The sequence below is a fragment of the Somniosus microcephalus genome, unplaced genomic scaffold (genome assembly GCF_052327205.1).
Source record: "Somniosus microcephalus isolate GS21.2 unplaced genomic scaffold, FLI_Smic_1.0 unresolved_chr9, whole genome shotgun sequence".
Classification (NCBI taxonomy): Eukaryota; Metazoa; Chordata; class Chondrichthyes; order Squaliformes; family Somniosidae; genus Somniosus; species Somniosus microcephalus.
The window spans coordinates 19,335,688-19,348,575 of record NW_028225187.1 but is presented as its reverse complement, the minus strand read 5'-3'; the positions used below and the strand labels follow the sequence as shown (position 1 = coordinate 19,348,575).

The 12,888-nt window shown below is 53.0% G+C and overlaps 1 protein-coding gene across 1 annotated transcript in view; it reads right to left on the bottom strand.

Moving 5' to 3' along the window:
* Positions 1-2,298: 2,298 nt before the first annotated feature.
* Positions 2,299-12,888, bottom strand: part of LOC147084861 (myosin-10-like) — a 90,045-nt gene continuing 79,455 nt past the window's right edge. Inside the window, exons 4-5 of the mRNA XM_085979572.1 lie at positions 4,709-4,736; positions 2,299-2,569 (exon numbers count right to left, since the gene is read on the bottom strand). Coding sequence (XP_085835698.1) covers positions 2,338-2,569; positions 4,709-4,736 — 260 coding nt within the window. The 3' untranslated portion in view covers positions 2,299-2,337. The remainder of the gene's footprint in view (positions 2,570-4,708; positions 4,737-12,888) is intronic.

The window sequence follows — 12,888 nt, the reverse complement described above, 5'->3', positions numbered from 1 at the left end:
TCGAGTCCTAGAGCAAAGGAGGGCAAAGGGCATAATCAAGAGGGGCAAAATACTTACGAAAACAAGCTGGCGGAAAATATAAAAACTAACTCCAAAAGCTTTTATAAGTATATCAAAAGGAAAAGACTGGTGAAAACCAAAGTTGGTCCATTGCAGTCAGATACGGGGGAATATATAATGGGAAATAAGGAAATGGCAGATCAACTAAATGCATACTTTGGGTCAGTCTTTACGAAGGAAGACACAAAAAACCTCCCTGGGATATCGGGAAAAATAGGGGACATTGGCAAAGGAGGAACTGACGCAAATCAATATCTCTAAGGATATGGTGTTAAGGAAGCTAAAGGGATTGAAGGTGGACAAATCCCCAGGGCCTGATAACATGCATCCTAGGGTACTGAAGGAGGTGGCCCTAGAGATAGCGGATGCACTAAGGATGATTTTTCAGAATTCATTAGACTCGGGAACAGTGCCGATGGATTGGAGGGTAGCTAACGTTACCCCACTATTCAAAAAGGGGGGTAGGGAAAAAGCAGGTAATTACAGACCTGTAAGCCTTACATCAGTTGTGGGCAAAATGCTGGAGTCCATCATTAAGGATGAAATAGCGGAGCACTTAGCAAATGGGGACAGGATAGGACAGAGTCAACATGGATTTACAAAGGGTAAATCGTGCTTGACTAATCTATTGGAATTTTTTGAGGGAGTAACTGGTAGAATAGATGGGGGAGAGCCAGTAGATGTGGTGTACCTGGACTTCCAAAAGGCCTTCGATAAGGTCCCACATAAAAGATTAGCATGGAAAATTGAGGCTCATGGGATAAAGGGGAAAGTTTTGGCGTGGATAGGGAACTGGCTGTCAGATAGAAAACAGAGAGTTGGAATAAACGGCTCATTTTCTGAATGGCAGGCAGTAACAAGTGGGGTACCACAGGGATCTGTCCTGGGCCCCCAGCTGTTCACAATTTACATTAATGACCTGGATCAGGGAGTCGGATGCAGCATTTCCAAATTTGCAGACGACACTAAACTAGGAGGGGGGGTGGGCTCAGAGGAAGAGACCAGGAAGCTCCAGAGCGATTTGGACAGACTGGGCGATTGGGCGGATAAATGGCAGATGCACTATAATGTGGACAAGTGCGAAGTTATCCACCTTGGGTGCAGGAACGGGAGGGCAAATTATTATTTAAATGGCAATAGATTGGGAGAGGGGGAAGTACAGAGAGACCTGGGTGTTCTTGTACACCAGTCACTGAAGGCGAGCATGCAGGTGCAACAGGCGGTCAAGAAGGCAAACGGTATGCTGGCCTTCATAGCAAAAGGGTTAGAATACAGGAACAGGGATACCTTGCTGCAGCTGTACAGGGCACTGGTGAGACCACACCTCGAGTACTGTGTTTTGGTCGCCTCATCTGAGGAAGGATGTTCTTGCCATGGAGGGGGTGCTGCAGCGGCGATTCACCAGGCTGATACCAGGAATGGCGGGACATGACCTATGAGGAGAGACTATGTAGTTTAGGGATGTACACACTGGAGTTTAGAAGATTGAGAGGGGACCTCATAGAAGTGTATAAAATTCTGACAGGTCTAGACAGACTGGATGCAGAAGGAATGTTTCCCTTGGCGGGTGAGAACAGAACTAGAGGACATAATTTAAGGATAAGGGCTAAACCATTTAGGACAGAGATGAGGGGGAATTTCTTCACTCAGAGAGTGGTGAACCTGTGGAACTCATTGCCACAGAGGGCAGTGTACGCCAGCTCATTAAAATATATTTAAGAGGGAATTAGATATATTTCTACGGGCAAAAGGGGTTAAGGGTTACGGAGAGAAGGCGGGGACGGGATACTGAATTAAAGGATCAGCCATGATCTCATCGAATGGCGGAGCAGGCACGAAGGGCCGAATGGCCTACTCCTGCTCCTATCTTCTATGTATCTATGTATCTATATACATCTACCTCCGACAGTGCAGCGCTCCCTCAGTACTGGCACCGGGGAGTGTGGGCCTGGATTATGGAGCTCGAGTCCTAGAGTATATACATCTACCTCCGACAGTGCAGCGCTCCCTCAGTACTGGCACCGGGGAGTGTGGGCCTGGAATTTTGTGCTCACGTCTCTGGAGTGGGGGCTGGAACCCACAACCTTCTGACTCAGGCACCACCACCTCCAAGTCACACACACCATCCCGACTTGGAAATATATCGGCCGATCCTTCATCGTGGCTGGGTCCAAATCCTGGAACTCCCTCCCTGACAGCACTGTGGGAGCACCTTCACCACACGGACTGCAGCGGTTCGAGAGGGCGGCGGCTCACCACCAACTTCTCAAGTGGCAACTAGGGATGGGCAATAAATGTCGGCCTTGCCAGCGACGCCCACACATACCCACCCCCTCCCTCCACCCTGAGCTCCAGTTGTCCTCCAGCGCTGGGATCTGGTGTCTGCGGGGCCGACGAGGTACTCACAGGAGCAGCGTAGGTCCTTACGGCCTTTGTGAGATGACGCCACATGGGCGAGGTACTGATGACTTTCTTAGTGTTCTCCGTCTTCCCGGCTCCCGATTCTCCACTGGAACGAAGGAAGGAAGGAGGGAAGGAGGAAAGGGGAGGAGGAAAAGAGAGACAGAAACACCTTAAGGTTCGTGGCTCAGGCACCTGTGGAATCGTATACTGGCAGGGGCACACCTGGAGTACTGTGTGCAGTTCTGGTCACCTTACCTGAGAAAGGATATACTTGCTGACATAAATCATGTAGAAAGACTTATGAAATATACTGGGCGGCATGCTGGTGGCGCTGTCCAGGGAGAGTATAAATACTCGAGCATGGGCCCAGCTTGCTCAGGGATATTCTGTAAACAGGAACTAGTGAAGGATAACTAGACTTCCGTGTTGTGAAACAGTCGATTAAAGCCTTGTTTACTACTCTGACCAAGTCCCTAGTAGTTTTCTTACGTCACTTGCCATGGAGGTAAACATAGAAACATAGTAGGAGCAGGAGTCGGCCATTCGGCCCCTCGAGCCTGCTCCGCCATTCAATGCGATCATGGCTGATCATCCAAACTCAGTACCCTGTCCCTGCCTTCTCCCCATATCCCTTGATCCCTTTAGCCTTAAGAAATATATCTAACTCCTTCTTGAATATATTTAATGAATTGGTCTCAACTGCCTTCTGTGGTAGAGAATTCCACAGGTTCACCACTCTCTGGGTGAAGAAATTCCTCCTCATCTCAGTCCTAAATGGCTTACCCCTTATCCTTAGACTGTGACCCCTGGTTCTGGACTCCCCGCCATCGGGAACATCCTTCCTGCATCTAGTCTGTCTAGTCCTGTTAGAATTTTGTAAGTTTCAGTGAGGTCCCCTCTCATTCTTCTAAACTCCAGCGAATACAAGCCCAATCGACCCAATCTCTCCTCATACGTCATTCCTACCATCCCAGGTATCAGTCTGGTGAATCTTCGCTGCACTCCCTCCATGGCAAGAACGTCCTTCCTCAGATATGGTGACCAAAACTGCACACAATACTCAAGGTGCGGTCTCACCAAGGCCCTGTACAACGGCAGCAAGACATCCTTGCTCCTGTACTCGAACCCTCTCGCTACGAAGGCCAGCATACCATTTGCCTTCTTAACCGCCTGCTGCGCCTGCATGCTTACCTTCAGCGACTGGTGCACAAGGACACCCAGGTCTCGTTGCACTACCCCTTTTCCCAATCTATTGCCATTCAGATAATAATCTGCCTTCCTGTTTTTGCCACCAAAGTGGATAACCTCGCATTTATCCACATTATACTGCATCTGCCATGCTTCTGCCCAATCACTCAACCTGTCCAAATCGTACTGGAGTTTCTCTGCATCCTCCTCACAGCACACACGCTCACCCAGCTTTGTGTCGTCTGCAAACTTGGAGATATTACATCTAGTTCCCTCGTCTAGATCATTAATATATATTGTGAATATCTGGGGTCCTAGCACCGATCCCTGCGGTACCCCACTAGTCACTGCCTGCCACTTGGAAAAAGACCCGTTTATTCCAACTCTTTTCATTCCTGTCTGCCAACCAATTTTCGATCCAAGTCAGTACCTTGCCCCCAATCCCATGTGCTTTAACTTTGCACGCTAGTCTCTTATGCGGGACCTTATCGAAAGCCTTCTGAAAGTCCAAATACACCACATCCACTGGTTCTCCCTTATCTATTCTACCAATTACATCCTCAAAAAATTCCAGTAGATTAGTCAAGCACGATTTATCTTTTGTAAATCCATGCTGACTTTGTCCGATCCTGTCACTGTTTTCCAAGCGCTCTGCTATTACATCTTTTATAATGGACTCTAGCATTTTCCCCACTACCGATGTCAGGCTTACCGGTCTGTAATTCCCCGTTTTCTCTCGACCACCTTTTTTGAATAGTGGGGTAACATTAGCTACCCTCCAATCCATGGGAACTGTTCCACAGTCTATAGAGACGCAAGGGCACACAGCGCAGCCAGCGCCTCTCCTGGTGAATAAAAACCTCTCACGGTCAATGTGACCGCGGTTGTAGTGCCTTCGCGTGACGATCTCTCATTCCCCCCCCCACCGTCCCTCCACTCCCACCCCCCACCAAACACGTTCAGCTCCTCCAGCCTCGGCCACGACCCCCTCCCCCGCACGCCCCACAGTCACCTCGGAAAACAGCCGGCCGAAGATCTAATCAAAATGTGTCCTTACGTGCAAAGTATAGATTGATCCTCTCGATCTAAAAAAAAAAGAGAAAAGAAAACATGGTTACGAAACCGTGTCACGCAGGCCCTTGCAAAGAGTACACAATGCATTTTAAACACACCAGAAAATTACGAACAAGGAGGCCCATTCAGCCCCCTCGAGCCTGTTACACAGGAACAGGAGGAGGCCCATTCAGCCCCTCAAGCCTGTTACACAGGAACAGGAGGAGGCCCATTCAGCCCCTCGAGCCTGTTACACAGGAACAGGAGGAGGCCCATTCAGCCCCCTCGAGCCTGTTACACAGGAACAGGAGGAGGCCCATTCAGCCCCTCGAGCCTGTTACACAGGAACAGGAGGAGGCCCATTTAGCCCCCTCGAGCCTGTTACACAGGAACAGGAGGAGGCCCATTCAGCCCCTCGAGCCTGTTACACAGGAACAGGAGGAGGCCCATTCAGCCCCTCGAGCCTGTTACACAGGAACAGGAGGAGGCCCATTCAGCCCCCTCGAGCCTGTTACACAGGAACAGGAGGAGGCCCGTTCAGGCCCTCGAGCCTGTTGCACAGGAACAGGAGGAGGCCCATTCAGCCCCTCGAGCCTGTTACACAGGAACAGGAGGAGGCCCATTCAGCCCCTCGAGCCTGTTACACAGGAACAGGAGGAGGCCCATTCAGCCCCTCGAGCCTGTTACACAGGAACAGGAGGAGGCCCATTCAGCCCCTCGAGCCTGTTACACAGGAACAGGAGGAGGCCCATTCAGCCCCCTCGCGCCTGTTACACAGGAACAGGAGGAGGCCCATTCAGCCCCTCGAGCCTGTTACACAGGAACAGGAGGCCCATTCAGCCCCTCGAGCCTGTTACACAGGAACAGGAGGAGGCCCATTCAGCCCCTCCAGCCTGTTACACAGGAGCAGGAGGCCCGTTCAGCCCCTCGAGCCTGTTACACAGGATCAGGAGGAGGCCCATTCAGCCCCCTCGAGCCTGTTACACAGGAACAGGAGGAGGCCCATTCAGCCCCCTCGAGCCTGTTACACAGGATCAGGAGGAGGCCCATTCAGCCCCTCGAGCCTGTTACACAGGAACAGGAGGAGGCCCATTCAGCCCCTCGAGCCTAGCCCACCATTCAATTAGATTATGGATGATCTGTTTTTTAACTTCATCTACCCCGCTTGGCTCCATATCCCTTAATACCCTGACCGAACAAAAATCTACCAATCTCCGTTTTGAAAGCTCCAACTGACCCCCAGCCTCAACAGCTCTTTGGGGGAGAGAGTTCCAGATTTCCACCACCCTTTGTGTGAAGAAGTGCTTCCTGACATCACCCCTGAACGGCCTGGCTCTAATTTTAAGGTTCTGCCCCCTTGTTCTGGACTCCCCCCACCAGAGGAAACAGTTTCTCTCTCTCTCTCCACCCTATCGAGTCCCTTTAATCATCTTCAACACCCTCGATCAGATCACCCCTTAATCTTCCACACTCCATGGGAACACAAGCCCAGTCTGTACAACCTGTCCTCGGAACCTAACCCTTTTCGCCCCCGGTATCATTCTATAAAGGGATTCGAGTACAGGAACAAGGATGTCTTCTCACACAAAGGGTGGTGGAAATCTGGAACTCTCTCCCCCAAAGAGCTGTGGAGGCTGGGGGTCAGTTGGAGCTTTCAAAACGGAGATTGGTAGATTTTTGTTCGGTCAGGGTATTAAGGGATATGGAGCCAAGCGGGGTAGATGAAGTTAAAAAACAGATCATCCACAATCTAATTGAATGGTGGGCTAGGCTCGAGGGGCTGAATGGGCCTCCTCCTGTTCCTGTGTAACAGGCTCGAGGGGCTGAATGGGCCTCCTCCTGTTCCTGTGTAACAGGCTCGAGGGACTGAATGGGCCTCCTCCTGTTCCTGTGTAACAGGCTCGAGGGGGCTGAATGGGCCTCCTCCTGTTCCTGTGTAACAGGCTCGAGGGGCTGAATGGGCCTCCTCCTGTTCCTGTGTAACAGGCTCGAGGGGGCTGAATGGGCCTCCTCCTGTTCCTCTGTAACAGGCTTGAGGGGGCTGAATGGGCCTCCTCCTGTTCCTGTGTAACAGACTCGAGGGGCTGAATGGGCCTCCTCCTGTTCCTGTGTAACAGGCTCGAGGGGCTGAATGGGCCTCCTCCTGTTCCTGTGTAACAGGCTCGAGGGGCTGAATGGGCCTCCTCCTGTTCCAGTGTAACAGGCTCGAGGGGCTGAATGGGCCTCCTCCTGTTCCTGTGTAACAGGCTCGAGGGGGCTGAATGGGCCTCCTCCTGTTCCTCTGTAACAGGCTTGAGGGGGCTGAATGGGCCTCCTCCTGTTCCTGTGTAACAGGCTCGAGGGGCTGAATGGGCCTCCTTCTGTTCCTGTGTAACAGGCTCGAGGGGGCTGAATGGGCCTCCTCCTGTTCCTGTGTAACAGGCTCGAGGGGGCTGAATGGGCCTCCTCCTGTTCCTCTGTAACAGGCTTGAGGGGGCTGAATGGGCCTCCTCCTGTTCCTGTGTAACAGGCTCGAGGGGCTGAATGGGCCTCCTCCTGTTCCTGTGTAACAGGCTCGAGGGGGCTGAATGGGCCTCCTCCTGTTCCTGTGTAACAGGCTCGAGGGGGCTGAATGGGCCTCCTCCTGTTCCTGTGTAACAGGCTCGAGGGGCTGAATGGGCCTCCTCCTGTTCCTGTGTAACAGGCTCGAGAGGCTGAATGGGCCTCCTCCTGTTCCTGTGTAACAGGCTCGAGGGGCTGAATGGGCCTCCTCCTGTTCCTGTGTAACAGGCTCGAGGGGCTGAATGGGCCTCAGCTGCGTCGAGGTCGTCACGACCCATAAAAATATCAGGACATACCCCAGCCAGAAACCCTGGATGAACGGAGAGGTCCGCTCACTGTTGAAAGCACGCGACGCAGCATTTAAATCTGGCGACGCGGCGGCTTACAGTGCAGCTAGGACCAACCTAAAAAAGGGTATCAGGACTGCCAAAAGGAAACAGACACTGCGGATAGAGGATCACTTCCGCAACAACTCGGACCCCCGGCGCATGTAACAAGGCATCCAGTCCATCACTGACTACAACAGTAAAAACACCAGCCCCCCGGTTAGCGATGCCTCCCTTCCGGAGGAGCTTAACAACTTCTACGCTCGCTTCGACAGGGACAACATGGAGCCGGCTACCAAAGCCTTGCCACTCCCGGAAGACCAGGTGCTCACTCTGTCGACATCCGACGTAAGGGGTGTTCTACGCGGAGTGAACACACGAAAGGCTGCTGGACTGGATAGCATCCCTGGACGGGTACTCAAGGAATGTGCTGATCAGCTGGCTGATGTCTTCACCGCCATCTTCAATCTGTCATTGGCCCAGGCAGTAGTCCCTACATGCTTCAAGACCGCTACCATTATTCCTGTGCCAAAACAAACGGCTGTGACGTGCCTGAACGACTATCGACCTGTCGCACTCACACCCATCATAATGAAGTGTTTCGAGAGACTGGTCTTAGCCCACATCAAAGCCAGTGTTCCTGCCTCCCTTGACCAACACCAGTTTGCCTATCGTGCAAACAGATCAACGGAGGATGCAATCACAACTGCTCTACACTCTGCACTGAATCACTTAGATGGTAAAGAGACCTACATCAGAATGCTGTTCATAGGCTACAGCTCAGCATTCAACACTATCGTCCCCAACAAGCTGGCCACCAAACTCCACACTCTTGGCCTGAACACTTCCCTCTGCAACTGGACCCTGGACTTCCTAACAAACAGACCCCAGTCTGTCAAATTAGGTAACCACACCTCCCCCCCCCCCGTGACCCTGAACACGGGGGCCCCACAAGGATGTGTGCTGAGCCCCCTCCTCTACTCCCTCTTCACCCACGACTGTGTGGCTGTTCATGGTTCCAACACCATCATCAAGTCTGCGGATGACACCACGGTGGTAGGCCAGATCACCAACAACGATGAGTCAGCCTACAGGGAGGAGGTCCAGCATCTCGTGAAGTGGTGCGCTGATAACAACCTGGCCCTTAACATCAAGAAAACCAAAGAAGTCATTGTGGACTTCAGGAAGTCGAAAGGCGGAAGTCACACCCCCATCCACATCCATGGGGCTGTGGTGGAAAGGGTGGACAGCTTTAAGTTCCTTGGAGTCCACATCACGGAAGACCTCTCCTGGTCCCTCAATACCTCCTCTCTGGTGAAGAAGGCCCAGCAGCGCCTATATTTCCTAAGGAGGCTGAAGGGATGTAACCAGTCACCCCTGATCCTCTCTAACTTTTACCGCTGCACAATAGAGAGCATCCTGACGAACTGTATCACAGTATGGTATGGCAGCTGTAGCTACTATGACCGGAAAGCCCTGCAGCGGGTAGTCAAAACTGCCCAACGCATTACCGGCACCCGGCTACCGACCATAGAGCACATCTACCAGAAACGCTGTTTACGGAGGTCACGGACCATCATCAAAGACCCTACCCACCCCAGCCACAGTCTGTTCACCCTCCTGCCATCTGGGAGACGCTACAGATGCATTCGCACCCGTACGACCAGATTTAGGAACAGCTTCTTTCCCAGGGCTGTCATCCTACTGAACTCCACAAATAAACACTAAAGCCTGCACGTCTGCCAATGCACTTTATTATGGTCATATTTATGTTAATGTATTACAAGCCAAATGTATGTTGCATGTTTAAATGTCTTAATCTAAATGTACACTCTCGGGAGCCGCAAGCCTACATTTCGTTGTACTGCACTTGTGCACTAACAATGACAATAAAAGTTGATTTGATTTGATTTGATTTGATTTGGGTCTTGCTGCAGTTGTACAGGGCCTTGGTGAGACCACACCTTGAGTATTGTGTGCAGTTTTGGTCGCCTTATCTGAGGAAGGATGTTCTTGCCATAGAGGGAGTGCAGCGAAGATTCACCAGACTGATACCTGGGATGGCAGGAATGACGTATGAGGAGAGATTGGGTCGATTGGGCTTATACTCGCTGGAGTTTAGAAGAATGAGAGGGGATCTCATTGAAACTTATAAAATTCTAACAGGACTGGACAGACTAGATGCAGGAAGGATGTTCCCGATGGCGGGGGAGTCCAGAACCAGGGGTCACAGTCTAAGGATAAGGGGTAAGCCATTTAGGACTGAGATGAGGAGGAATTTCTTCACCCAGAGAGTGGTGAACCTGTGGAATTCTCTACCACAGAAGGCCGTTGAGGCCAATTTTCATTAAATATATTCAAGAAGGAGTTGGATATATTTCTTAAGGCTAAAGGGATCAAGGGATATGGGGAGAAAGCAGGGACCGGGTACTGAGTTTGGAGGATCAGCCATGATCTCATTGAATGGCGGAGCAGGCTCGAGGGGCCAAATGGCCTACTCCTGCTCCTATCTTCTATGTTTCTATGCAAAGAGCGAGCTCGCATTTTAATAGCCATCTTTCACATCCTCGGCACTTTCTGAAGCGCATCACTCCCGATAATTTATCCACCTCGGCCAACACGGCAGCCATTTTGCGCACGGCACGATCCCACAAACAGCGAGCTGGATCAATCTCTAACGTGCTTCTCTTTACCAGAATATATTCAGTCAAACTGAGGTGACGATTGACGAGGAAGAAATGATGCCCCAAAACACATCACAGCCAGTGAAATACTTTATTGAACTGTTGAGCCAACTTGCGCACAGCAAGCTGCCACAAACAGCAATGAGATAATGACCAGAACATCTGTTTTTTTTAAAAAAGCGATGTTGGTTGAGGGATAAATATTGGCCCCAGGACACCGGGGAGAACTCCCCCCTGCTCTTCTTCCAATAGTGGCCGTGGGATCTTTTACGTCCACCTGAGAGAGCAGACGGGGCCTCAGTTTAACGACTCATCCGAAAGGCAGCACCTCCGACAGTGCAGCGCTCCCTCAGTACTGGCACCGGGGAGTGTGGGCCTGGATTATGGGGCTCGAGTCCTAGAGTATATACATCTACCTCCGACAGTGCAGCGCTCCCTCAGTACTGGCACCGGGGAGTGTAGGCCTGGATTATGGGGCTCGAGTCCTAGAGTATATACATCTACCTCCGACAGTGCAGCGCTCCCTCAGTACTGGCACCGGGGAGTGTGGGCCTGGATTATGGGGCTCGAGTCCTAGAGTATATACATCTACCTCCGACAGTGCAGCGCTCCCTCAGTACTGGCACCGGGGAGTGTGGGCCTGGATTATGGAGCTCGAGTCCTAGAGTATATACATCTACCTCCGACAGTGCAACGCTCCCTCAGTACTGGCACCGGGGAGTGTGGGCCTGGATTATGGAGCTCGAGTCCTAGAGTATATACATCTACCTCCGACAGTGCAGCGCTCCCTCAGTACTGGCACCGGGGAGTGTGGGCCTGGATTATGGGGCTCGAGTCCTAGAGTTTATACATCTACCTCCGACAGTGCAGCGCTCCCTCAGTACTGGCACCGGGGAGTGTGGGCCTGGATTATGGGGCTCGAGTCCTAGAGTTTATACATCTACCTCCGACAGTGCAGCGCTCCCTCAGTACTGGCACCGGGGAGTGTGGGCCTGGATTATGGAGCTCGAGTCCTAGAGTATATACATCTACCTCCGACAGTGCAGCGCTCCCTCAGTACTGGCACCGGGGAGTGTGGGCCTGGATTATGGGGCTCGAGTCCTAGAGTATATACATCTACCTCCGACAGTGCAGCGCTCCCTCAGTACTGGCACCGGGGAGTGTGGGCCTGGATTATGGGGCTCGAGTCCTAGAGTTTATACATCTACCTCCGACAGTGCAGCGCTCCCTCAGTACTGGCACCGGGGAGTGTGGGCCTGGATTATGGGGCTCGAGTCCGAGAGTATATACATCTACCTCCGACAGTGCGGCGTTCCCTCAGTACTGGCACCGGGGAGTGTGGGCCTGGATTATGGGGCTTGAGTCCTAGAGTATATACAGCTACCTCCGACAGTGCAGCGCTCCCTCAATACTGGCACCGGGGAGTGTGGGCCTGGATTATGGGGCTTGAGTCCTAGAGTATATACATCTACCTCCGACAGTGCAGCGCTCCCTCAATACTGGCACCGGGGAGTGTGGGCCTGGATTATGGGGCTCGAGTCTCCGGAGTCTGGCGGCTCGAACGCACGACCTTCTGACTCGGGAGGCGAGAGAGAGATAGTGCTTCCCACTGCACCATGACTGATGCCAGTGGAGTTATGAATTTGGCGCCATTCCCCCAGCAGCGGAAACGTGCCCCGGCACAGACACTCCCAGTGGCAGCGCAGCCCTGGGATCGGTTCTGCCCTTGCGTAACGTGCAGCCAGCGCCTCGATCACTGCATTACAGGCCTTGAACTGCGATATTCTCCGCCCCCGCCCCCCTCTCCATCCCCCCGGGGCAGACACCTGCGACATAAGCAACTGCTGCATGCTGCGGCCTAGTCAAGCAGGTAGAGGACCAGGTGCAAAGGTTGAGTTTTTTGATGTGGTTTCCCCACGTTAAGACGGTAATGAGTGGGAGCGTCTGCCTTTTTGTTTTAAAAACCCGCCTAGTCTTGCGAATGCGTCTGAAACGGTTCAGGTTAACAAGTGTAAGCAGGTTAAAGTCCCCTGCTTCAAGGAGAGTGAACCGAGACCTCTATCTCTCTGCTGCACTGTCGGAGGGGCAGTACTGAGGGCGCGCCGCACTGTCGGAGGGGCAGTACTGAGGGAGCTCCGCACTGTCGGAGGGGCAGTACTGAGGGAGCGCCGCACTGTCGGAGGGGCAGCACTGAGGGAGCGCCGCACTGTCGGAGGGGCAGTACTGAGGGAGCGCCGCACTGTCGGAGGGGCAGTACTGAGGGAGCGCCGCACTGTCGGAGGGGCAGTACTGAGGGAGCGCCGCACTGCCGGAGGGGCAGTACTGAGGGAGCGCCGCACTGTCGGAGGGGCAGTACTGAGGGAGCGCCGCACTGTCGGAGGGGCAGTACTGAGGGAGCGCCACACTGTCGGAGGGGCAGTACTGAGGGAGCGCCGCATTGTCGGAGGGGCAGTACTGAGGGAGCCTCGCACTGTCGGAAGGGCGGTGCTGAGGGAGCGCCGCACTGTCAGAGGGGCAGTGCTGAGGAAGCGCCGCACTGTCGGAGGGGCAGTACTGAGGGGGCGCCGCACTGTCGGAGGGGCAGTACTGAGGGAGCGCCGCACTGTCGGAGGGGCAGTACTGAGGGAGCGCCA